The sequence below is a fragment of the Oncorhynchus mykiss genome, chromosome 5 (genome assembly GCF_057628025.1).
Source record: "Oncorhynchus mykiss isolate SJ-2025 chromosome 5, ASM5762802v1, whole genome shotgun sequence".
Lineage (NCBI taxonomy): Eukaryota > Metazoa > Chordata > Actinopteri > Salmoniformes > Salmonidae > Oncorhynchus > Oncorhynchus mykiss.
Window position 1 is genome coordinate 28448432 of NC_143026.1, and position 27328 is coordinate 28475759.

The 27328-nt window shown below is 43.6% G+C and overlaps 2 protein-coding genes across 2 annotated transcripts; both read right to left on the minus strand.

The window, feature by feature from the left end:
- Positions 1-897: 897 nt before the first annotated feature.
- Positions 898-5433, minus strand: LOC110523532 (T-box protein VegT). Its single transcript, XM_036977179.2, has 8 exons — positions 5214-5433; positions 4807-4909; positions 3963-4127; positions 3128-3274; positions 2938-3014; positions 2772-2851; positions 2444-2681; positions 898-2093 (listed from the first exon to the last, which is right to left on the minus strand). Exons 1-8 carry the CDS (start codon positions 5342-5344, stop codon positions 1619-1621), a joined length of 1416 nt encoding a protein of 471 aa, XP_036833074.1. The 5' UTR covers positions 5345-5433; the 3' UTR covers positions 898-1618.
- A 9348-nt stretch (positions 5434-14781) lies between these two features.
- LOC110523533 (phosphoglycerate mutase 2) lies at positions 14782-18490 on the minus strand. The gene is made up of 3 exons (XM_021602314.3): positions 17990-18490; positions 16941-17121; positions 14782-15312 (listed from the first exon to the last, which is right to left on the minus strand). Exons 1-3 carry the CDS (start codon positions 18404-18406, stop codon positions 15143-15145), a joined length of 768 nt encoding a protein of 255 aa, XP_021457989.1. The 5' UTR covers positions 18407-18490; the 3' UTR covers positions 14782-15142.
- Positions 18491-27328: the final 8838 nt, after the last annotated feature.

A 27328-nucleotide genomic window follows, 5' to 3' on the forward strand; every position in this document is an offset into this window, starting at 1 on the left:
GGAGGGCAGGTAGTTTGCCCCCGGTGATGCGTTGTGTGGACCGCACCACTTTCTGGAGACCACTGCAGTTGTGGGTGGTGCAGTTGCCATACCAGGCGGTGATACAGCCCGACAGGATGCTCTCAATTGGGCAATAATACTTTTCTACCCAGTTTATCTTCTGTGAATACGTTTTCAGGACTTTTGTGCAATTTAGCTGAAGCTAATATATAATACAATAACTTCCAAATGGTTCATGAATATTTAATTTAAATGTTTGGATAGAAATACATTGTATTCATTGCATTGCAGCTCTTTACATTATAAAATAGGTCTGACCACTTTTTGAGAGTTGGGATCAATTTCCATTTTTGGACCACTTCCATAAACTCCATGTCCACTTTGATTTCCTGAATGAACTAACACTATTTCACTCATCTTCTCTCAAGTGTAATTTCAACCATCTCCACAGTATATACAGTAGGAGGACGAGGAGACGTGGAGCTTTATGATAGGCCCACTGACCCTGGCCTTGTGTAGAACGTGCTCCCAGAAGCCCTATTGGCTGGTTGCAGACGGTCTCTCTCTCGGTTAAATATTTGCGGCAGACTTAAAAACCCGGCCAGCCTTATGATCATCTCTCTCCCCCATGCTCTCTTTTGTCAGGTTTTAAGGACTAATCTTGGTGCTCTTCTATGTCCGTCTGTACTCTGCGTTGCCAACTATCCTATGACAATGACTCCCTTCTGTGGGAGTGAAGGACTGACCTCTGCGTCCCTCTGTATCTCTTCTTCCTGCAGTGTCTCCTGGGAAACATTGACTTCCCTTGGATCACTTATGGCTTGTGTGAAAAGAGTTGTGATATTCACAACATGTATGATAAAGATTCATGTTTCTATATGGGAAAATGAGTTGATTCTGAATTGTATTTATTTTGGAATACCATGACATCATTTCCCACTGGTCAAAAAGTAGTTGAATCAACATTGTTCCCACATAATTTAAACCAAACATTCAATGTGATGACGCTGAATCAACGTGGAAACGGATTGGATTTGGGGGAAAGTCATCAACATAAGGGAATTTCGCATTCCTTTAACCTAAATCAGTGACATGGTGAAATATTTAGTTTATTTCACATTGAATTCACTTTCGTTGACAACTCAACCAAATCTAAATCAAAACATATTAATCTGACGTCTGTACCCAGTAAGTTTGGTTATATTCTGATCTCAATTATCACAAACACACATACTTTAAATGCAGCAGACAAGCATGAACGTCCACACACATTTATAGGCCGTTCATATGGAGCACCAGCACAGTAGGAGAGCAGGTTCAGTCCATTAAGTCCAGTATATAGCATTGACATAGCATTCTGCTCTTTCAGCTGAATTTGACTGCAGGCCTGACTAGACTGGGAACAGCAAATGGCACACACCCCTCTTGACACACATAGCAGAGAACAAGTTCAAAGAACACACATTAAGATATCTTTGTTTGGACCTCATGCACAAATATCACCAACTTTTCCTCTCTGAAACGTTTCTGAAATGTCCCAAGTATCTTTCTTCACAATGTGAAAGCCCGGTCCTTCGCTTTGTGAGTCTGAGTCAGCTATTCTGATCTGTTTGTCAGATCAGCCTGATTGTCCAAACTGAAGTTCTGGCTCCAGCTCCACTCTGCCGCTATGTTGCCATGATGATAAAAACTGAGTTGGGAGGGTGCCCTGGTCTGTGGTCAGCGTTTGACTGGTGAGGATGGGCAGGTGGTGAGGAAAGTATGGTCCAGAGTACTGTCCAGTACCACACTCAGCCCACTGACCCATACCCTGATCAGTGGAGTAGTGGCCATAGAGGGGGTAACTGTAACCCAAATGCCCAGGGTATGTTTTGGAGGACATGGGCAGATGGACCGGGGACACTCTGTAGTCCTGGGGCATGGCTGGAGCCAAGGTGTGGTGGTGGTGACCCATGTCCCTGACAAGGACAGGTCTGGTAATCTTCTGTCCAGGGACAGTGGCTACATCTGGGACGTGAGACTCATAGCTGCGCCTGCATTCACCATCCTCCGCTATAGAGGAGGGAGAGAGAAGTCTGCCATTCTCAACCGATCTGGAGACAATGAGAAATATGGAGTGGGTTACTGATATGAACTGCTAGTTGTTGTTGCCATCATGACATCAACCCACAAATGAAATCAGTCACTCTACTTTTTCATGCACAGTATGGAGGTGTCCACTTCCTGCATCATAGATTGCCTGTTAAGTATAGCCATGAGTCACTGAATGTTCCATTGGCATAACGGGTGCTGTTTCTGCATATGATAGTTCTCATGTGGGTGTGCAGGCTGTTAGAGTGACTCTCTAAATGAGTGTGGTGTGTCAGCCTTGTGTTTCTTTAAAAACAATGGAAGTCAAGGTGTAATTTACAATGTGTGAGTGTTCCTGGTGGTTGTACAGTACCTGCATGATTGGTAGGACATAGATGCAGGGCCAGGCACCATCTGCTCCTCAGTGCTGTATTCCTGTCTGTGGTCGTGGAGCTCCAGTATTTCAGTGTGCAGGCTGTGGCTCTGGGACGGGTCCTGTTTCAAGGCCCAGGGGGACAAGAGATCCTCCTTACCCGAAACCACGTTCTCTGTGGCTCCTAGGGTCATCCTCTGTTCTTCTAGCTCACAGTTTAATTTTGCCGTCTGGAGGTCTGTAGGGAAAACGGTTTTGCATCAACGAGACTGCCAATAGGCTGGCAACCATTTACATTATAACAGTGTAAAATATTGTTGACTGGTACCTGGAGGACTTTGGTTTCCTGGATCGTTGTCTTCTTTGGCTTTCTTTGTAGCATTCCCAGGACTCTTGTTGGATCGACACCTATGGGGAAAAAATTACATGTAAATAAATATGCTATCGCTTGTATTCTCACATGCACCAAGTGTTATAGTTCTAATAATACGTACCTCTTGCTATGAGTACGGGTGTGTTCCCCTTTGAATCCCTTAGCAAAGGGGTTGTGGTCAATCTTCAGTTTAGCGATCTGAAAGCAGGAGTAGAGATGAAGACATCAGATTAGGTTACACTCATTCCCGAAAAGTGAATTATGTGGGTGTGCCATTTGTATGTTCTTAACACGTGAGTTTGTAGATGGACCTTAGTGTTCTGGTAGGCGGTGACTGCAGTGAAGGAGGTCTCAGGGAAGGAGAAGGAATGGAAGTGTCCCCAGCGTACACTGTACAGACTGTCAGCCTGGACCACAGAGAAACGTGGGATGTAGTGATGCATAGAGTGCAGGATGATCTGGGGACAGAACAGATACAACACAGGTGGAGTGAACTAACAGCATTGTTTCCTCTAATAGCTATATTTGGAGTTCCATCTTCGTTGCCTAGTCTCACTAAAAGTAAAGCGGACATTGTAGCGTTTGCCTCCCTTATAGCCCGCTGGCAGATCTTGCTTAACTGGGAATCCTTCAAACCTCCCACTGCATCATCCTGGTTGAAAGATCTAATGTCTTTTCTACACTTAGAAAAAATGAAATACACTCAGAGGATGTACTCATAACTTTTTCTTGAGATGGCAGCCTTTCATTTCCTTTTTTGAACAGTTGCCTTCTATTGTTCAGGAGTAAGAATTTTGGCCAACGGGATACGGAAGGGTGTGGGAAGGAAGGGATAGTGATGTTTTTTTATTTTTGTGTATGTGTACTTGTGTGCATATTTATATATTATTATTCCCCATCGTAAATGTATTTTATTTTTGTATGCTGCTTTTGTTGTTAAAGGGACGGGGTTTCTATAAGTATAGAGGGATACAATTATGTATCTGTTCAATTTGTAATTTGTATTTCTTTATATGTCCCATAAAAATATATATAAAAAACATTTAAAAAAACGAACAGTATTGTTTATCGATAGTACAACTGTATACTCTCCGACTGTGAGGCGTGGGCTGGGTATCCAGTAGAGAAGGAGATGGGTTTACTTACATGGCCGTGCTGGTCCAGAGTATTGTTGGTGAGTTTGAGCTTGAGGAAGGACACAGATTGCTTCATCCAGTAGGAGCCCGGGGCGGGGGAGTCCGGATGTACGTACGTCCGACATGGGAGTTGGGGCTCGGCTTTCCCAGCCATGTCCCACTGGCCCTTATTCCACTACAGAGACAGAGAGCAGGGGGGAGGGGATGTGGTTTACCCAGGTGTGAAACAAACTCCAAGACAAGACTCAACATTTAGACACCACAAGAACTCACATACCCTCAGTCTCTACAGTGATATATGTAAGGAATCTATGGTGCATATCCCTGCATGCTCGAGTAGTATCATGTAGGTATGTACATCATTCCATATAATCTACCAACATTTTTACTTTAACTGCCATAACAAAGGAAAAACTCTCTCTCGGTAGAGCCATTTGGTCAAAAGCAACAGTGTACTGAGGGGAGGGCCAGTGGATGCATGGAGGGGTGATTGCTCCCCATTCACTTTGATTAGAGCGGGGAGAGTTGGAGGTGGGGTGCTAAATGGCTGGACCTCCAGCCGGGGGTAGAAAAACAGGAAGTAGTAATGGTCTTTGATATGCAGTGTGTGTGGTGATTGGCTGGGTGTTAGTGTGTCACTGTCTGGACTGTATGCAGACTGACTGCTGGGGTTGATATGCAAGCTTGTCTTTTACTTAATCTCGTTGTTGCCTTTTAAAACAATGCCTGACTATATTCCAAATTGTGACACGTTTGGCTTATCAATAGGACCTTTCCCAATAGAAATGTATTGTAATGTGTGTATAAGACATGATATATGATGCATTATAGAAGGAAGGTGGACATGTTCTTACCCTGTATCTGAAGTTGTCCACAGGAACCATATCCACCATGAGGACATAGTTGGCATAGGGTTGGAGTCCAGATAGACTGACGTTGCAGTGAGGAAACATCCTCCTGATACACACAATCCCACACAAATGGTATTATGTTCTCAATTCCTGACCAAAACGCTGTGCTCTCTCGTTCTTACACAAGAAAAAAAGCATACTAGCAGCAGAGACAGTTTCACTGCATTGCTAAAGCTACAGAATTGCAAGAAATGTACTCCTCAGTGCACACACCTCAATTATGTTTTGTCGATTTACATATCAGAAATGAATGGGATATGGGAGACATGGGATGTGCTCAGTCAATGGCTTGTTTGGAGATGGCACCAGCCATGATGATGAAGATTGATTTGACAACAACAGTATCTTACCGGCCATGTTTGGTGATTATCATCTCAGTTGCTAGGTTGTGGAAGGACTTCCAGAGGTCAGACTTCTCCAGGGTCATCCTGACGTTTCCCTGGTGGTAGGGGTCAGCTGTAAGGGGGGACGGGGTCATCATGTTGCTGTTGCTCTCTTGCCAGACCACTGACTCACTAATCTAGTAAAGGTTGAAAAATATATGCTTACCAGATACATGCTGCATTGCCTGCAGAGTCCACTACAATGGTCAAAGTGAAAATCAAGATCAAATTCCTTATCCAAATTTGTGTACTGATCTCGCTAGAATCAGACCAACATCACCGTGATAATACTATGAGAGGGGCTGTGGATTTAGTGGTGGCCCTTAGATTATGCAAAGTGTAGTATCAATCTCTTCTTCTTAGTAATGTCGATCTCAAAACTTTCCTATCTGTATCCTCAGCTTGTGGAGTTAGAGTGACTGACCTCTGGAGTTCATTAGTGAGCCAAGAAGGGGAAGGGCCTGTGAGGATAAAGTAGGTGTGGTTACAACAGAGTGGTGTGGGGGGCCTTTGCCTGGTTTCTAATCTTTGAAGTGCCCCATCAGGCGAGGGGGTGGGTACGGAGGGGGTGAACATACTGTGGTGTTGTGCAGAGATAGCTGCCTGAACATCACCTTTTGTTTCGAGAAAGGGCCATACCTTTTGTTTTCAAACTGCAAATGCAGCCAACATGTTTGTAGAGTCACAAGCTTAATGTAGTCATTGCATGCTAAGAATATAAGACGAAATACTAAACTTTTGACTACTTTAATGCACTATAGGTGAATAGGTTCAAATACTTATGACTTATTCAAATGAGGGGACTAGATACATGAAGTACTTTAATTTCTAAATGGTAAAACATACACTAACGTTCAAAAGTTTGGGGTCTTTTAGAAATATCCTTGTTTTTGAAAGAAAAGCAAATAAAAAAAAACAACAAAAAAAACATCAAATGACATCAAATTGATCAGAAATACAGTGTAGACATTGTTAATGTTGTAAATGACTATTGTAGCTGGAAACGGCAATTTTTTAATGGAATATCTACATAGGCGTGCAGAGGCCCATTATCAGCAGCCATCACACCTGTGTTCCAATGGCACATTGTGTTAGCTAATCCAAGTTTATCATTTTAAAATAATAATTGATCATTAGAAAACCCTTTTGCAATTATGTTAGCACAGCTGAAAACTGTTGTGCTGATTAAAGAGGCAATAAAACTGGCCTTCTTTAGACTAGTTGAGTATCTGGAGCATCAGCATTTGTGCGTTCGATTACAGGCTCAAAATGGGTACAAACAAAGACTTTCTTCTGATACTTGTCAGTCTATGCTTGTTCTGAGACGTGAAGGCAATTAACTGCACCTTAGATTGCAGCCCAAATAAATGCTTCACAGAGTTCAAGTAACAGACACATCTCAACATCAACTGTTCAGAGGAGACTGTGTGAATCAGGCTTTCATGGTCGAATTGCTGCAAATAAACCACTACTGAAGGACAGCAAAAAGAAGAGACTTGCTGGGCCAAGAAACACAAGCAATTGACATTAAACCTTTGTTCTGATTTGAGATTTTTGGTTCCAACCGCTGTGTCTTGTGAGACATGGCGTAGATGAACGGATGATCTCTGCATGTGTGGTTCCCACCGTGAAGCATGGAGGATGAGGTGTGATGGTGTGGGGGTGCTTTGCTGGTGACACTGTGATTTATTTAGAATTCAAGGCGCACTTAACCAGCATGGCTACCACAGCATTCTGCAGTGATACGCCATCCCATCTGGTTTGTGCTTAGTGGGACTATCATTTGTTTTTCAACAGGACAATGACCCAACACGCCTCCAGGCTGTGTAAGAGCTATTTGACCAAGAAAGAGAACGATAGAGTGCTGCATCAGATGACCTGGACTCCTCAATCACCCGACCTCAACCCAATTGAGATGGTTTGGGATGAGTTGGACTGCAGAGTGAAGGAAAAGCAACCAACAAGTGCACAGCATATGTGGGAACTCCTTCAAGACTGTTGGAAAAGCATTCCTCATGAATCTGGTTGAGATAATGCCAAGAGTGTGCAAAGCTGTCATCAAGGCTAAGGGTGGCTACTTTGAAGAATCTCAAATATAAAAATATATTTAGATTTGTTTAACACTTTTTTGGTTACTACATGATTCCATATGTGTTATTTCATAGTTTTGTTGTCTTCACTATTATTCTACAAGGTAGAAGATAGTACAAATAAAAACATAAATTTCAATGAGTAGGTGTGTCCAAACTTTTGACGGGTACTGTATGTTCGTCGAACATCTCATTCCAAAATCATGTGCATTAATATGGAGCTGGTCCCCCCTTTGCTGCTATAACAGCCTTCACTCTTCTGGGAAGGCTTTCCACTAGATGTTGGAATACTGCTGGGGGGACTTGCTTCCATTCAGCCACAAGAGCATTAGTGAGGTTGGCAGTGATGTTGGGCGATTAGACCTGGGTCGCAGTCGGCTTTCCAATTCATCCCAAAGGTGTTTGATGGGGCTGAGGTCAGGGCTCTGTGCAGGCCAGTCAAGTTCTTCCACACTGATCTCAAAAAAACCATTTTTGTATGGACCTCGCTTTATGCATGGGTGCATTGTCATGCTGAAACAAGAAATGACCTTTCCCAAACTGTTGCCACAAAGTTGGAAGCACAGAATCATCTAAAATGTAATTGTATGTTGTAGCGTTAAAATGTCCCTTCACTGGAACTAAGGGACCTAGCCCGAACCATGAACAACAGCCCCAGACCATTATTCCTCCTCCACCCATTTCAAGAAGCTCCCGACTAACAGTTCTTGTGCTGATGTTGCTTCCAGAGGAAGTTTGGTTTTGAAGGTTGCAACCGAGGACAGATGGTTACGCGCTACGCACTTCAGCACTCGGCGGTCCTGGAGAAGGTCCTTGGTCAGGAAGGTGACCAAGAAACCGATGGTCACTGACTGAGCTCTAGAGTTCCTCTGTGGAGATGGGAGAACCTTCCAGAAGGACAACCATCTCTGCAGCACTCCACCAATCAGGCCTTTATGGTAGAGTGGCCAGGCATAAACCCCTCCTCAGAAAAAGGCACATGACAGCCCACTTGGAGTTTGCCAAAAGGCACATAAAGACTCTCAGACCATGATAAGCAAGAGTTTCTGGTCTGATGAAACCAAGATAGAACTCTTTGGCCTGAATGCCAAGCGTCACTTCTGGAGTAAACCTGGCACCATCCCGACGGTGAAGCATGGTGGTGACAGCATCTGTCACATAAGTTGACGCTGGAGAGATGAAGCAGGTACGGGGAGTAAAACATTTAATGTGGAACGAGAAAGTAACAGAATTATCAAACAGGTAACACGGACAAAAAACAATCAATGCAGCAGTGGGGAACAGAGCTGGGGAACTGACAAATATAGGGGAGGTAATAAACAGATGATGAGTGAGTCCAATATCGGCTGATGCGTGTCACGAGGGAAGGCAGGTGTGCGTAATAGATGTTAGGAGTGAGTGATGCAGGGCAGCCTGGCGCCCTCAAGAGGGGGCCTCAACTGTTTGGCCAGTTGAGAACAAGTTCTCATTTACAACTGCAACCTGGCCAAGATAAAGCAAAGTAGTGCGACAAAAACAACACAGAGTTACACATAAACAAACGTACAGTCAGTAACACCATAGAAAAATCTATATAGTGTGTGAAAATGTAAAAGATTAGGGAGGTAAGGCAATAAATAGGCCATAGAGGTGAAATAATTTCAATTTTTCATTAACACTGGAGTGATAGATGTGCAGATGATGATGTGCAAGTAGAGATACTGAGGTGCAAAAGAGCAAGAAAATAAATAACAACATGGGGGTGAGGTAGTTGGGTGGGGTATTTACAGATTGGCTGTGTACAGGTATAGTGATCGGTAAGCTGCTCTGACAGCTGATGCTTAAAGTTAGAGAGGGAGATATACGTCTCCAGCTTCAGAGATTTTTGCAATTCGTTCCAGATGAAAAATGAACGGAGCAAAGAATGGAGAGATCCTTGAAGAAAACCTACTCCAGAGCACTCAGGACCTCAGACTGGGGAGAATGTTCACCTTCCAACAGGACAATGACCCTAACCACACAGCCAAGACAATGCAGGAGTGGCTTTGAGACAAGTTTCTGAATGTCCTTGAGTGGTCCAGTCAGAGCCCGGACTTGAACTCGATAGAACATCTCTGGAGAGACCTAAAAATAGCTGTACAGCAATGCTCCCCATCCAACCTGACAGAGCTCGAGAATATCTGCAGAGAAGAATGGGACAAACTCCCCAAATACAGGTGTGCCAAGCTTGTAGCATCATACCCAAGAAGACTTGAGGCTGTAATCATGCCAAAGGTGCTTCAACAAAGTACTGAGTAAAGGGTCTGAATACTTATGTAAATGTTATGTTTCATTTTTTTTTTTTGTATAAATTAGCAAACATTTATTTTTGCTTTGTCATTATGGGGTATTGTGTATTGATTGATGAGGGGGAAAAAACTATTTTATCAATTTTAGAATAAGGCTGAAACCTACCAAAATGTGGAAAATGTGGAAAAAGTCAAGGGGTCTGAATACTTTCTGAAGGCACTGTATATGAAAATACCCTAAAATAAAAGGTGACATTCTGTTCTGTCGCCTCATATGAAACATTTCATCTCAAATCCAAAATGCTTCAGTACAGGTTAAATATAAAATAAATAAATGTAGACATTTTGACTTCACTGTCCAAATAAATATGGAGGGAAGCATATGTAGCCTAGTACAGCTGATATGTACTATCGGTCAAAAGTTTTAGAACACCTATTCATTCAAGGGTTTTTCTTTATTTTGACTATTTTCTACATTGTATAATAATAGTGAAGACAACAAAACGGTGAAATAACACATATGCACATATGTAGTAACCAAAAAAGTGCTAAACAAATCTAAATATATTTTATATTTGAGATTCTTCAAAGTAGCCACCCTTAGCCTTGATGACATCTTTGCACATTCTTTGCATTCTCTCAACCAGCTTCACCTGGAATGCTTTTCCAACAGTTCTGAAGGAGTTCACACATGCTGAGCACTTGTTGGCTTCTTTTCATTCCCTTTTGCGGTCCGACTCTGCGGTCCAAACCATCTCAATTTGGTTGAGGTTGGGGGATTGTTCAGGCCAGGTCATCTGATGCAGCACTCCATCGTTTTTCTTCTTGGTAAAATAGCCATTACATAGCCTGTTGGTGTGTTGGGTCATTGTCCTGTTGAAAAACAGATGATAGACCCACTAAGCACAAACCAGATGGGATGGTGTATCACTGCAAAATGCTGTGGTAGCCATGCTGGTTAAGTGTTCCTTGAATTCTAAATAAATTACAGACAGTGTCACATGCAAAGCACCCCCACACCATAACACCATCTCCTTGCGTTTACTCAAACGACGTCTCACAAAGACACGGCGGTCGGAACCAAAAATCTCCAATTTGGACTCCAGACCAAAGGACACATTTCCACCTGTCTAATGTCAATTGCTCGTGTTTCTTGGCCCAAGCAAGACTCTTCTTCTTATTGGTGTTCTTATGTACTGGTTTATTTGCAGCAATTCGACCATGAAGGCCTGATTGACACAGTCTCCTATGAACAGTTGATGTTTACATGTATCTGTTACTTGAACTCTTTGAAGCAATTATTTGGGCTGCAATTTCTGAGGCTGGTAACTCGAATGAACTTATCCTCTGCAGCAGAGGTAACTCTGGGTCCTCCATTCATGTGGAGGTCCTCATAAGGGCCAGTTTCATCATAGGGCTTGATGGTTTTTGCGACTGCACTTTCAAAGTTCTTGAAATGGTCTGTATTGACTGACCTACATGTCTCAAAGTAATGATGGACTGTCATTTCTCTTTGCTTATTTGAGATGTTCTTATCATAATATGGACTTGGTCTTTTACCAAATAGGGCTATCTTCTGTATACCACCCCTACCTTGTCACAACACTTCTGATTGGCTCAAACGCATCCAGAAGGAAAGAAATTCCACAAATTAACTTTTAACAAGGCACACCTGTTAATTGAAATGCATTCCAGGTGACTACCTCATGAAGCTGGTTGAGAGAATGCCAAGAGTGTGAAAAGCTGTCATCAAGGCAAAGGGTGGCTATTTGAAGAATCTCAAATATAAAATATATTTGGATTTTTTAGCACTTTTTTGGTTACTACATGATTCCATATGTGTTATCTCATAGTTTTGATGTCTTCACTATTATTCTACATTGTAGAAAATTGTTAAAATAAAGTAAAACCCTTGAATGAGTAGGTGTTCTAAAACGTTTGACTGGTACTGTAACAAGTGTTTGGTATTGTGTGGTTTATTATAGGATAAGTCCAATGTTCACTCACAATAGTCTTTCTTACTCATGCTCTCGCCCCTCCCCAAGGTTGTTTAGAGGTAGAGGGCTCAAGGGGTATAATCCAGCCTTTGTCCTTTCCTTCCTGATGACTGTAGTTGTGTATTAAATGGGGGAGTGGGGGGGGGGTTGAGGTATGTCTGCCCTTGACAATGGCAGGCAGCTCTGGCTAATCCTATGTGGCCGTTGGCCCCCACAGACCTGGAGAGGGCCCCTATGTGTCCTAATGAGGTTGGCATTTAGCGGACTGTTAGCCGGGATGGGCAGAGGGAGGGGTTGGTGGGATGGAGGCTCCAGGGTTCTGATGTGCGATGCCCCCACCTCAGGGCCCTCCATCCTAGCTGTTTTGATCCCATGCGGCTCCTGTCTGGAGCTGGAGCACCCTCCCGAACCCCGGCTGAGGTCCATACACATGCTAAACACACACAGAGAGCAGTGACAGAGGTATGTTCACACAATCCAGGCACATACTGTCTGTCGTTTAGACACACTATCATTCATGTTGGAGACGACTCCAGAAGTTGTTTCAGTCTCTGTTGTGTATGTTCTGTTTGTGTTCATTATTCTTTGATACACTATTACTACACTGTTTTGGAGCACATAAAATGGCCTGGGTTGAAAGTGCTTTGAATAAACATTGTTTTTATTCTGAATAGGTTACTATATCTGTGTATCACAATTGTATGCTACATTTTAATAGCAGAAGGGTAGAGGGTTGAGGCCTTTGTATGTGGTAGATTTGGTGACTATTGTCTCAAGAGTTGGTGCAGGGAGGGATAGAATTTAATACACACAGTGCTACATGGACCTCTCATAGGGATACAACAGAGGATGTAGAAAGAATGCATGACTCATGCCAGTGTGTCACTGTTAAACTCATTGTTGCAGAAGGTTTAGTATCGCTGGTTTACTTAACACCTCCAGCTTTAAGAATGTTCCAGATGGGAAAACTAGGATGACTCAGGCAGGCCTAAATACTCAGATAAAACCAAGGTGTGTGTGTGCACGTGCATGTGCATGTCTGTTGTACAGTAGCCTATGAGAAGTTGAAGCATTGGAGTGTTCTGTCAGCCCCATCTGCCTTCCAGACAGGCATGTAGAGACACATCCCTACCGCTTAAATTCATCTCAGGAAGGTGGAATCAGTCTGTGTCTGAAGCATAGGTTTTCCCTATGACCTTTGCAACTATGTTACAGTATGCATGGCAAAAAATGGTTAGACTTACATACCTTTAGGGATGGGAACATTTATTCATGTCAAAGAATTTAGACAACCTACAGTGTTTCCACATGAATAGTATCTGCAAACAAAACAATAACAGTACTGTCTGACACTGTCTTAATTAGAAGACCATTTCAAATCTGTGCAATTAGATTTGATGAGATCTACACTGAGATCATTTGAGCATTAACAGACTGGTCTCTTCAGATGCATTTTCTCTGCCGCAGTGAGCATCACTGGGGAAATAGCTCCCACTGGTGGATGCTGGTTGCATGGCAACCTGTTGGGCTCAGCCATTGAATTAGGAGTACTTTTATAGGATCTCTAAGGGCTCAGCTGCCTCTTGGTCCCCACACAGACATTTAGAACATGTTGAACCAAAACAGGTGGAAACCTAAACAACATGGAAATGGTCATGGAAAAGGGTAAATTGCAACTTGACTTTCATCTGGTGCAACCAACCCCTGGCCTTTTGGAAATGTTTCTGTGTCGCAGCCGTCTGCAGGTTGTCCCTTCTAAAAGAAAAATGGCGATACGAAATAAAGATTGCAGTCACAGTGCAGTAAGTGGTTAGAGTAAAATAAGCTACTCTGTCCTTTATTCACTGAAGCCTTTACCATCCGATCTTGGCTTATTCAATTGGATAAACATCAGATGGTGGCTTGAACATAGGTCAAAAAAAAGGTCAGTGTGCAACATGCATATTGGTAAATGCCATCTCTACTGGATTGGGTTTCGGGACATTGTCGTGAAATTTCATGAAATGGCAACACTTGTGTACTCTCCTTCTGTTGAGATGTAAGATTGATTCTTACCACTAGAGGGTACCCTCATACCCTCATATTTGACTGTTAGTAGCACTTAGCTTATGCCTACTCGAACACATTCAACATTATAACCTTGTTTAATCTTTGAAAATGTGAGAAAAGACAGTCCTGTGGCTTGATATATGATTATTGGACTAAATAATTTTCACTTTAAATTAAGGATTTTATTCAATGCAATTAGACTAGATATAAATACTTATTTTTGAAGCAGGATTGATTGGAAAAGATTCATTTAGACATGCAGCTACCTTACATTATAGACATAGGAAATAGAACATCTGAAAGCCTTACAACACACTGTCTTATAACCAGTTGGTTGGAGTTGGGAATTTAATTAAATATTTTCTAATTAAGGAGTATAATTTGATTTAGCCACTTTAGACCAACCTTGTGTTTGGGATCCAGACTAGTCAGTGTATAGTGTTATCTTACTGCTGTCCCCGCTCTTGGTTTGATAGAATTTGTGTTTCATCTAACCTAAAGGCAATTCCTTTTAGTGCCCCCTTCTCTGACCCAGTCATCTAATCTCAGTACAGGTGGTAGTTGATTTGTCCATTAATGTTGCTGATTACATTAAGGTCTGGGTTTAGTCATTATTGATGGCCTTGAATTAGAACTATTGTAAAGGCATAATGAAAGTACCACACACACTGACTTAGTAGCTCACTCCCTAAACCCCTTTACACACCCATCCACCCACACCCAACCTCACCCACACACCCTCTCCCCTACCCCCTGCTAAATGTGGCCCTGGCCCTGAGCCAGCATACTCTGTCTGTACTGAGGAGGGACAGAGTCAGATGACGTGCTCCTGCACCATGGGAATGCTGCCAAAACAAACTCAGTGACCCTCCTCTTCTCGCTCTCCTCCCCGCCACACTCCGCTCTGCCCCCTGGATAAGATTACACAGCACCGCCGCTGCCGTCATGATACCACTGAATTACCCATGAAGGGAGAGGAGGAAGGTAGGTAGGTAATGGAATAGTAGAAGAGAAGAGAAAAGGGGAAGTGAGAGAGGAAGGGGATGAAAAAGATTAGGCCCAAATGTAAAATAGGAAATAGGAGGAAATACATCAGAACCCAGGGGAAGAAAGATAAAAGCAGAAACCGGTGTAGACAAAAAGGTGGTTTCTTTATTTGTTGTGTCAGAGTATGGTGCCTTAACACAGGGCTTCACCAATCCTACAGTGGGACTGTGACACTCCACAAGAGTCTGTGTTTGTGTGAGTGTACAAGACTTGTGCAGTACTGGTACCACCTGCACAGATCTATGGAACAATCACACCATATTTGGGTTTTATGATGTTCCCTCTCAGATACAGGTGGCTACACAGGGCATATGTCCACAACCAAAGAGAGCATTTATCCCAGGATGGAATGGACTGCAGGTGAATGGGAAGATGGAGGGAGTGGATGATAGTAAGGGATGGGGGGGACAGTCACTTTCTCTCCCTCTTGACGTGTCCAGGCTAGCTTACTTCTTAGCCTTGCCCTGGGCAGCCACAGCCTCCATGGCCTTCTTCACGGTCTCGGCATCTCCCAGGAAGGCCATGGGCTTGACCGGCTTCAGATTCACGTCCAGCTCATACACGATGGGTATACCTGTTGGCAGGTTCAACTCCATGATGGCAGCGTCGGACATGCCTGAGACAGACAGACAGACGTTAGGAATGAACAGAGGATAGGGTGGGAAATCCAGACTGATCATTCATGTTCAAGGAAATTCACATTAGACACTGTATTCGACTTGTATACCCAGTGGAGGGGAAATCCTTTCTACGGATGTTAAGTACAGATCCTTGAAGGCTGGTATATTTTTAGCTAGTACCCACTACACAGCTCTCTCTACAAAATAAACATTTGGTGCCCTTCAACAGGCGAGGTCATCCATACTCCTCTTTCAGGGGGGAAATAAGTAGCTTGTTCCCTTGTCCTTTCCCTGACCCTTCCCTCTGTCCTCGTCTCTCCCTCTCCCTCTGAAACCCTGTCTGCATCACCCTGGTCCCACCACTCCTAGAGAATGCAAAACCTTTCTGCAGAAAGGTCGTGCCCATAACGGACCACACCGATGGCCTTTCCACTGTGTTGGTCTGAGCTCCAGGGAGAGAGCCACAGTTATTTATCGATTGCTGGTAATCTGGGAATATGCGTGTGTGTACTCTATGTATGTGACTGGGTGCTTGTGATGTACCATGCCTATGGGTCCAGCTGTTACATTCTCAGTGACCCACAAACAATCAACAGCCTATTAGGAATTTACTGTGTACAGCCAGCCCCTACATCAGTGTAGGGGAGAGTGAGGTAAATTGAGCCATTTTTTACATTCAGCATCACTACGTCAAGGGAAACATAATATTATTTCTAACAAAGATATCTACATACATTTCAGGATGTTGTGTGTAATTAGAATTCATGTATACATAACAGGTTTGAAAACAGCTTGTGTGGGGTATGTGGTAAATTGAGCCGCCTTGGGGTAAATGGGTGAAGGTGTCCTGTGACGCTAGGTGATGGTGTCCTGTGACAGTGGGTGATGGTGCTGGTAGGTCAAAGTTTAATTCATGGAATGGGGGTGTGGTATATTGTATGTCTTAACATATACAGTAGATCTCTGTTCAATATCACTTATCCTTCCATTTCTTGACCAGTTGTCTGGGACAGGAATATTGTTTCGATGTACACATTCGTAGGCAAGTTCTCTGCATTTGAGGCTACTAAGCCCATTAAACTTGTCAACGAGATTCTTGATATGTTTAGCAAGTTCAGGCAGACTCCAGGTCATCAGATAAGACCTTGTGTGCCTCTGCTACTCTATTATAGCCTCTCTTTCGCACTGTTGCGTGTTCGTTTTCATTTTTGTCAATGTACCTCTTCAGTGTCATTCAGTCTATTTTATTTATCTCTTGCTGCTGCTCAAATGGACTTCTCTTTTTTCACTTCCTTGGCTGCTCTCAAGAACCTCAAGGGAGGCTAGATCCCCACTTCAATCTGTGCAGTGGCTATGCATCTGTTAGATCTGTGTTGTGAGTGATGTTTGACTCCATGCCATACTGGACATGCCTTGTGAAACATTATCTCTAACCTTTTCCCTCAAGTACTCTCTCATTTCCAAGTGATCCCATGTTCCCTCCTGCCTTGTGTGTTTGTCATCTTCTATGTTAGTTGTACCACTCTCTCTCCATGTCCTCCCCTCTCCTCTCTCCCTTTCCCCCTTCTCGCACACCCTCGCTCTCTGTCTGTTACCAGCTAACACAGCAGCCCATAATACTCACCCTCTAAGTGCTTGACAATTCCGCGGAGGCTGTTGCCGTGGGCAGCAATGATGACGTTCTTGCCGGCCTTGATCTCAGGTGCGATGACATCGTTCCAGTAGGGCAGGGCGCGGGCAATGGTGTCCTTCAGGGACTCACATGTGGGCAGCTCACCGGGCTTCAAGCCCTTGTAGCGCCTTGACTGGTGGGAGGACAGAACAGCATGTTGAGTTGTACTGCTCAAATGTATCATCATGTTGGGTTACACTTCTCAAATGTATCATGTTGGGTTACACCGCTCAAATGTATCATCATGTTGGGTTACACCGCTCAAATGTATCATCATGTTGGGTTACACCGCTCAAATGTATCATCATGTTGGGTTACACTGCTCAAATGTATCATCATGTTGGGTTACACTGCTCAAATGTATCATCATGTTGGGTTACACTGCTCAAATGTATCATCATGTTGGGTTACACTGCTCAAATGTATCATCATGTTGGGTTACACTGCTCAAATGTATCATCATGTTGGGTTACACTGCTCAAATGTATCATCATGTTGGGTTACACTGCTCAAATGTATCATCATGTTGGGTTACACTGCTCAAATGTATCATCATGTTGGGTTACACTGCTCAAATGTATCTTCACAACAGCAGGTGCTGACAAGTGTGATGTAACATACTAGAGGTCTGCAAATTAAACCTGGCAGAGCTTACTTAATAACTCAAGTGTACATGTTGCAGTTTTACAGTCCATGTTTAGGCTCATACAAGTAGTCATACATGAGAAGTCATAGAATTTAATTCAATGCTGTTCCATTCATTCAATGGTGTTTTACTTCAAATGAGACCTGCAGGTCTTAGTCTTGTAGATCTGAGCAAGTCATAGATAACCAGGCAACATGAGGATTTCTTGTAAAACTTGTGCATATTCTAGGGGAGTTTTACTTTTCAAAGTCAGGTGTTATTATTCTATATCATCAATCACACACTTAAAACTTGAATCACAGGTGTGTTTTGTGTAGTACTAGCACCACCAATACTCCAACACCACTCCTCCTACCTCACTGATGATCTTGTGGTAGGCGTGGTTGTGTTCCATTGGGGGAGGGGGGGTGTCGAAGGAGCGACGCCAGATCTTGACCTGCTCCTCTCCATGCTTCTCGGCTGTCTCTGCCTTGTTAAGACCTGTCAGGCCGCCGTAGTGGCGCTCGTTCAGACGCCATGTGCGGTACACGGGCAGCCACATCTGGTCTGTGCCTTCCAGGATGGTCCACAGGGTCTTGACGGCCCGCTTCAGCACAGAGGTGTGGCAGATGTCAAACTTCATGCCAGCCTCCTTGATGGCCTTAGCACCACTCTTGGCCTCCTCCAGGCCCTTCTCGCTGAGCTCGGCATCAAACCATCCACAGAATTTGTTGTACTGGTTCCACTCACTCTCGCCATGACGGACGATCACCAACTTATGGGCAGTAGTCATGTTTAAGTTCCTTTAACCAAACACAGGAACCACAGCCCTCCCTTATAGTACACACACTCTGAGACCAACAGCCCCAAGCGACTCTTACCACACCTTTTATATCACCCTGGAATGTGGCCCTGTGTAGCTGCCAGTCCTCCACTGTTCTCCACCAATGAGGGCACTTCACCTTCTGATTGACAGCCATGCTCAGCCAATAGGGCAGGGCCTCCTGTGGGCTAGAGGGACATGTCCCAGCTGGGAAGGGCAGAGGTCAGGGATTGAGCCAAAATAGCAACATGACTTTTAAACTCAGAGCTGTGGAGTAAAAGTGTAAAGATCAGAGTAAGCTGCTGCTGCTGAGGCATTGTAAAGAGTCTGTAGAGTGTCTGAGAGGAACAGCCATATCATTGAAAGTTAGTTATCTAACTCTTGCCATGCACTTTATATCTTTATCCAAAACCATTACTGATACAGCTATACCATGCAATGAGGTAGTAGTGACCAGGGAAAAACAGACTGAAGCATTCTGGACTCCTGAGTGGTGCAGGGTACTAAGGCACTGCACCTCAGTGCTAGAGGTGTCACTACAGACACTATGGTTCAAATACAGGCTATATCACAACCAGCTGTGATTGGGAGTCCCATAGAGAGGTGCACAATTGGCCCACCATTGTCTGGGGTAGGCTGTCATTGTAAATAATAATTTGTTCTTAACTGACTTACCTAGTTAAATAAAGTTTTTTAAAAACAAACATGAGGTGACATTGGGGGCAGCTATAGGGCTTGAATACCACTGAGGAGATGACACATCACGCACTACAGAACTATACATACTCCAAAGAAAACTTAATCAAAACTCTACTTATTATTGGTCACATACACATATTTAGCAGGTGAAGTGAAATTCTTGTGTTGCTAACTCCAACAGTGCAGTAAAATCTAACAATACACAACAATACAGACACATCTAAAAAGTAAAATAATGGAATTAAGATATATATAGAAATATTAGGATGCCCGGAGTATAAATATATATAGTACCAGTCAAAGGTTTGGACACACCTACCCAGAGTTTTTGTTATTTGGACTATTTTCTACATTGTAGAATAATAGTGAAGGCATCACAACCATGAAATAGCATGTATGGAATCATGTAGTAACCAAAAAAGTGTTAAACAAATTGAAAATATATTTTAGATTTTTAGATTCTTCTAAGTAGCTATGCTTTGCCTTGATGACAGTTTTGCACACCCTTGGCATTCTCTCAACCATCTTCTCCTGGAATGCTTTTCCAACAGTCTTGAAGGAGTTCCCACATATGCTGAGCACCTGTTGGCTTCTTTTCCTTCAGTCTGCGGTCTGACTCATCCCAACCATCTCAATTGGGTTGAGGTCGGGTGATTGTGGAGGCCAGGTCATCTGATGCAGCACTCCATCACCCTCCTTCTTGGTCAAATAACCCTTATAGCCCTGTTGTGTCATTTATCCCTTAGTAGTGGTTTCTTTGCAGAATTTTGATCATGAAGGTCTGATTCACGCAGTCTCCTCTGAACAGTTGATGAAGAGATGTGTCTGTTACTTGAACTCTGTGAAAGATTTATTTGGACTGCAATTTCTGAGGCTGGGTACTCTAATGAACTTATCCTCTGCAGCAGAGGTAACTTTTTATTTAGTGTTGTGGTATCTCTCTTGTCGTGATGTGTGTTTTGTCCTGTATTTTTATTTAGTTTTTAATCCCAGTCCCCGTCCCTGCAGGAGGCTTTTTGCCTTTTGGTAGGCCATCATTGTTAATAAGAATTTGATCTTAACTGACTTGTCTAGTTAAATAAAGGTTAAATAAATAAATAACTCTGAGTCTTTCTTTCCTGATGTGGTCCTCATGAGAGCCAGTTTCATCATAGTGCCTAATGGTTTTTGCTACTGCACTTGAAGAAACTTTCAAAGTTCTTGAAATGTTTCTGATTGACTGACCTTCATATCTTAAAATAATGATGGACTGTCGTTTCAAATCAAATGTATTTATATAGCCCTTCTTATATCAGCTGATATCTCAAAGTGTTGTACAGAAACGCAGCCTAAAACCCCAAATAGCAAGCAATGCAGGTGTAGAAGCACGGTGGCTAGGAAAAACTCCATAGAAAGGCCAGAACCTAGGAAGAAGCCTAGAGAGGAACCAGGCTATGAGGGGTGGCTCTTCTGGCGGTGCCGGGTGGAGATTATAACAGAACATGGCCAAGATGATGATGCCGCAGGCAGAATAGTTGAAACTGGAGCAGCAGCACGGCCAGGTGGACCAGGGACAGCAAGGAGTCATCATGCCAGGTAGTCCTGAGGCATGGTCCTAGGGCTCAGGTCCTCCAAGAGAGAGAAAGAAAGAAAGAAAGAGAGAAAGAGAGAATTAGAGAGAGCATACTTAAATTCACGCAGGACACCAGATAAGACAGGAGAAATACTCCAGATATAACAGACTGACCCTAGCCCCCCGACACACAAACTAATGCAGCATAAATACTGGAGGCTGAGACAGGAGGGGTCAGGAGACACTGTGGCCCAATCCGATGATACCCCCAGACAGGGCCAAAAAGGCAGGATATAACCCCATTCACTTTGCCAAAGCACTGCCCCCACACCACTAGAGGGATATCTTCAACCACCAACTTACCATCTTGAGACAAGGCCGAGTATAGCCCACAAAGATCTCCGCCACTGCACAACCCAAGGGGGAGGGGGGGGGGGGGGGGGTGCCAACCCAGACAGGAAGACCACGTCAGTGACTCAACCCACTCAAGTGACGCACTCCTCCTAGGGATGGCATGGAAGAGCACCCGTAAGCCAGTGACTCAGCCCCTGTAATAGGGTTAGAGGCAGAGAATCCCAGTGGAGAGAGGGGAACCGGCCAGGCAGAGAAAGCAAGGGCGGTTCGTTGCTCCAGTGCCTTTCCGTTCACCTTCACACTCCTGGGCCAGACTACACTTAATCATAGAACCTACTAAAGAGATGAGTCTTCAATAAACACTTAAAGGTTGAGACCGAGTCTGTGTCTCTCACATGGCTAGGCAGACCATTCCTTAAAAATGGAGCTCTGTAGGAGAAAGCCCTGCCTCTAGCTGTTTGCTTAGAAATTTGAGGGACAATTAGGAGGCCTGTGTCTTGTACGTGTAGGTATGTATGGCAGGACCATATCAGAAAGATAGGTAGGAGCAAGCCCATGTAATGCTTTGTAGGTTAGCAGTAAAACCTTGAAATCAGCCCTTGCCTTGACAGGAAGCCAGTGTAGGGAGGCTAGCACTGGAGTAATATGATACATTTTTTTTTGGTTCTAGTCAGGATTCTACCATCTGTAGTTAGCACTAACTGAAGTTTATTTAGTACTTTATCCGGGTGGCCGGAAAGTAGAGCATTGCAGTAGTCTAACCTAGAAGTGACAAAAGCATGGAATATTTTTCTGCATCATTTTTGGACCAAACATTTCAGATTTTTGCAATGTTACGTAGATGGAAAAAAGCTGTCCTTGAAACAGTCTTGATATGTTCGTCAAAAGAGAGATCAGGGTCCAGAGTAACGCAGAGGTCCTTCACAGTTTTATTTGAGACGACTGTACAACCATCAAGATTAATTGTCAGATACAACCGAAGATCTCTTTTTTTCTTGGGACCTAGAACAAGCATCTCTGTTTTGTCCAAGTTTAAAAGTAGAAAGTTTGCAGCCATCCACTTCCTTATGCCTGAAACACAGGCTTCCAGTGAGGGCAATTTTGGGGCTTCACCATGTTTCATTGAAATGTACAGCTGTGTATCATCCGCATAGCAGTGAATGTTAACATTATGTTTTTGAATGACATCCTCAAGAGGTAAAATATATAGTGAAAACAATAGTGTTCCTAAAACGGAACCTTGAGGAACACCGAAATGTACAGTTGATTTGTCAGAGGACAAACCATCCACAGAGACAAACTTATATCGTTTCTATTGGCTTATTTGAGATGTTCTTATTTGAGCTGTTCTTGGTCTTTTACCAAATAGGGCTATCTTCTGTATACCACTCCTACCTCGTCACAACACAACTGATTGGCTGAAATGCATTAAGAAGGAAAGAAATTCCACAAATTAACTTTTAACAAGGCACACCTGTTAATTGAACTGTATTCCAAGTGACTACCCCGTGAAGCTGGTTGAGAATTTCAAATATAAATATACTTTGAAGAATTTCAAATATAAAATATATTTTGATTTGTTGAACACTTTTTTGGATACTATTGTACATGATTCAATATGTGTTATTTCATAGTTTTGATGTCTTCACTATTATTCTACAATGTAGAACATTGTAAAAAATAAAGAAAAACCCTTGAATGAGTAGGTGTGTCCAAACTTTTGACTGGTACTGTATATATATATACTCTGGACATCCTAATATTTCCATATAAATATATGTGTAACGGATGTGAAACGGCTAGCTTAGTTAGCGGTGGTGCGCACTAAATAGTGTTTCAATCGGTGACGTCACTTGCTCTGAGACCTTGAAGTAGTAGTTTCCCTTGCTCTACAATGGCCGCGGCTTTTGTGGAGCGATGGGTAACGATGCTTCGTGGGTGTCAGTTGTTGATGTGTGCAGAGGGTCCCTGGTTCGCGCCTGGGTATGGGCGAGGGGACGGTATAAAGTTATACTGTTACATTGGTGCCGTGACCCGGATCACTGGTTGCTGCGGAAAAGGAGGAGGTCAAAAGGGGGGTGAATGTAACGGATGTGAAACGCTAGCTTAGTTAGCGGTGGTGCGCACTAAATAGTGTTTCAATCGGTGACGTCACTTGCTCTGAGACCTTGAAGTAGTGGTTCCCCTTGCTCTGCAAGGGCCGCGGCTTATTTGGAGCGATGGGTAATGATGCTTCGTGGCTGTCAGTTGTTGATGTGTGCAGAGGGTCCCTGGTTCGCGCCCGGGTATGGGCGAGGGGACGGTATAAAGTTACACTGTTACATTGGTGCCGTGACCCGGATCACTGGTTGCTGCGGAAAAGGAGGAGGTCAAAAGGGGGGTGAATGTAACGGATGTGAAACGCTAGCTTAGTTAGCGGTGGTGCGCACTAAATAGTGTTTCAATCGGTGACGTCACTTGCTCTGAGACCTTGAAGTAGTGGTTCCCCTTGCTCTGCAAGGGCCGCGGCTTATTTGGAGCGATGGGTAGTTATTGTTTTTGGTGCCGTTTCTAAAGGACATTTAGGCCTAAACTGCATTTCACCCATCTATTATCAGTAGTTTTTTTACATATGCATGTGATGGGATGTATAGAAAATATGAACAGTATATGGGTAGAATATGTAGTATATCTGAAGAATAGTATATTAGTTAAATAGGATGGCCTTGACTAGAATACATTATATACATATGAAGTGTGCAAAAGAGTATGTAACATTATTAAAGTGACCAGTGTTCCATGACCATGTTCTGCACATAGGGCAGGTAGCCGGCTAGTGACTAAAGTTCAGTGCAGGGTACTGGGTGGAGGCCGGTTAGTAGTGACTATTTAACAGTCTGATGGCTTTGAGATAGAAGCTGTTTTCCAGTCTCTTGGTCCCAGCTTTGATGCACCTGTACTGACCTCGCCTTCTGGATGGAGACAGGCCTTGGCTTGGCTGGCTGAGGTCCTTGATGATCTTCCTGGCCTTCCCGTGACACCGGGTGCTGTAGATGTCCTGAAGGGCAGGCACTGTGGCCCCAGTGATGCATTCGACAGACCACACAATCCTCTGGAGAGCCCTGGGGTTGCGGGCCATTTCAGATTGTCAGTGATGTTTACGCAGAGGAACTTGAAGCTTTTCACCTTCTCCACTGCAGCCCCCTCGATTGGGATGGGGGCATGCTCCCTCTGCTGTCTCCTGAAGTCCACAATCAGCTCCTTTGTTTTGTTGATGTTGAGGGAGAGGTTATTTTCCTGGCACCACTCTGCCAGGGCCCTCACCTCCTCCCTGTAGGCTGACTCATCATTGTTGGTAATCAGGCCTACAGTACCACTGTTGTGTCATCCCAGTACAACCACCATTTGATCTTCACAGGACAACTGTAGTCAACCACACCATGTTTTTAAATGTGACCTTTATTTTTCTAGGCAAGTCAGTTAAGAACACATTCTTATTTACAATGACAGCCTACCGGGGAACAACTGCCTTGTTCAGGGGCAGAACAACAGATTTTTCCATGGTCAACATTGGGATTCGATCCAACAACCTTTCAGTTACTGGCCCAATGCTCCACTAGGCTACCTGCCGCGCCTGAATCATAGCTATAGTAAGTACATGGGATGTTTGAAATTCAATTCATGTAGAAACGCAGCAAGGTTTCAAACCAATCCTACCATCCACTTAAACTCTTGGGCCAGTTCAGGTTAAAATACTGATTCTGCATTAAACTGACTGAGGCCAAACTTTAGGGCTAAATCAATGTCCACTGCTACCAATCAAAAATATGAGCCACATTGAGAAAAAAGAGAAATACAATATCACCACATACAAAATTAATGGAACTCTAGGCATGAAGCCAAACTGTGTATCATATATCACAAAATAGGACAGAGAGCTTGACGAATCACAAAGAGAGATAAAGACTGAGGATGCTGCAGTGAAAGAGAGAGAGAGAGAGAGAGAGAGAGAGAGAGATAACTAGAAAGAGCAAGAAAGAGAAAGCAGGTGAATAGGGTAGGGCAGAATAATTGTGCAGTTGAAAGAGAGGGGAGTGAGAGAGGAGAGGAGAGGAGGGTGGTGTGGAGGGGATGGGGGGTCCTTGGTGAGTATGACTGTACTGATGAGTCAGCTTGCGGCAGTACCCCACACCTACACTAAACATTGTCGTTGCCTTGTCAGCAAAATACATACAAACACACTCAAATTCATACACTCATCTCAATAAGTACAGCCAAAATACACAGTATACTGCATCCAAACACGGACTCATACCAGCCTGCTCTTTGACCAGATCCTCATACTGTAAACTACTGGTCACTGCTATCCATTCTGTCAGTCAACAGTCTTGGACACTATCAAAGGTGTCCCCTCCCCTCCCCCCACCTCAGGATGAAGAGGAGAAGGAATAGGAGGAAGTGTGTGTCAGCAGTCAAGCAGGCAGGGGGGCAGGCAGGCAGCAGTATTTTTGACCAGTCATGGTTCCCTCTTCACGCTTCAGCTGAAAGATGAAACTGTTTTTCTTGTTAGGGAATTAACATGAAGTCTAACTTCAAAGCCCTCTGTGTTCCTTCCAGCAAAAGCGATCATGAAAATCTATTTGAATGAATATAACCCATTCCGTATAATAAACAAACCAATACATTATCATTACAAAAATTGAAACATCTTCACAGACATCATTTATACACATTAGCATTACAGCACCTGATAGGGGAGAGTGGGGTATGTTGAGACATTTTTTACATTTAGTATATAGTATTATTTTTAACAAAATACAGTATATCACAAAAGTGAGTGCACCCCTCACATTTTTGTAAATATTTGAGTATATCTCTTCATGTGACAACACTGAAGAAATGACACTTTGCTACAATGTAAAGTAGTGAGTGTACAGATTGTATAACAGTGTAAATTTGCTGTCCCCTCAAAATAATTCAACACACATCCATCAATGTCTAAACCGCTGGCAACAAAAGTGAGTACACCCCTAAGTGAAAATGTCAAAATTGGGCCCAAAGTGTCAATATTTTGTGTGGCTACCATCATTTTCCAGCACTGCCTTAACCCTCTTGGGCATGGAGTTCACCAGATCTTCACAGGTAGCCACTGGAGTCCTCTTCCACTCCTCCATGATGACATCACGGAGCTGGTGGATGTTAGAGACCTTGCACTCCTCCACCTTCCATTTGAGGATGCCACACAGATGCTCAATAGGGTTTAGGTCTGGAGACATGCTTGGCCAGTCCATCACCTTTACCCTCTGCTTCTATAGCAATGCAGTGATCGTCTTGGATGTGTGTTTGGGGTCGTTATCATGTTGGAATACAGCCCTGTGGCCCAGTCTCCGAAGGGAGAGGATCATGCTCTGCTTCAGTATGTCACAGTACATGTTGGCATTCATGGTTCCCTCAATGAACTGTAGCTCCCCAGTGCCGGCAGCACTCATACAGCCCCAGACCATGACACTCCCACCACCATGCTTGACTGTAGGCAAGACACACTTGTCTTTGTAGTCCTCACCTGGTTGCCGCCACACACGCTTGACACCATCTGAACCAAATAAGTTTATCTTGGTCTCATCAGACCACAGGACATGGTTCCAGTAATCCATGTCCTTAGTCTGCTTGTCTTCAGCAACTGTTTGCGGGCTTTCTTGTGCATCATCTTTAGAAGGGGCTTTCTTCTGGGATGACAGCCATGCAGACCAATTTGATGCAGTGTACGGCGTATGGTCTGAGCACTGACATGCTGACCCCCCACCCCTTCAACCTCTGCAGCAATTCTGGCAGCACTCATCCATCTATTTCCCAAAGACAACCTCTGGATATGACGCAGTCTTGGACACTATCAAAGGTGTCCCCTCCCCTCCCTCCACCTCAGGAGGAAGAGGAGAAGGAATAGGAGGAAGTGTGTGTCAGCAGTCAAGCAGGCAGGGGGGCAGGCAGGGGGGCAGGCAGGCAGCAGTATTTTAGGATTTTTGGGGATTTCTTTACATTTGATTGTGTTACAAAGTGGATTCAATTGTCATTTTTTTCCAACAAACTACACAAAATATTCTGTAATGTGAAAGTAGAAGAAAAATTCCAACATTATTTTAAGATAATTTAAAAATAAAACACTAATAAACCATGATTACATAAGTATTCACTGCTCTGTCAATACATGTCAGGAACACTTTTGGCAGCGATTACAGCAGTGAGTCTTCCTGGGTAAGTCTCTAAGAGTGATTACAGCAGTGAGTCTTCTTGGGTAAGTCTCTAAGAGT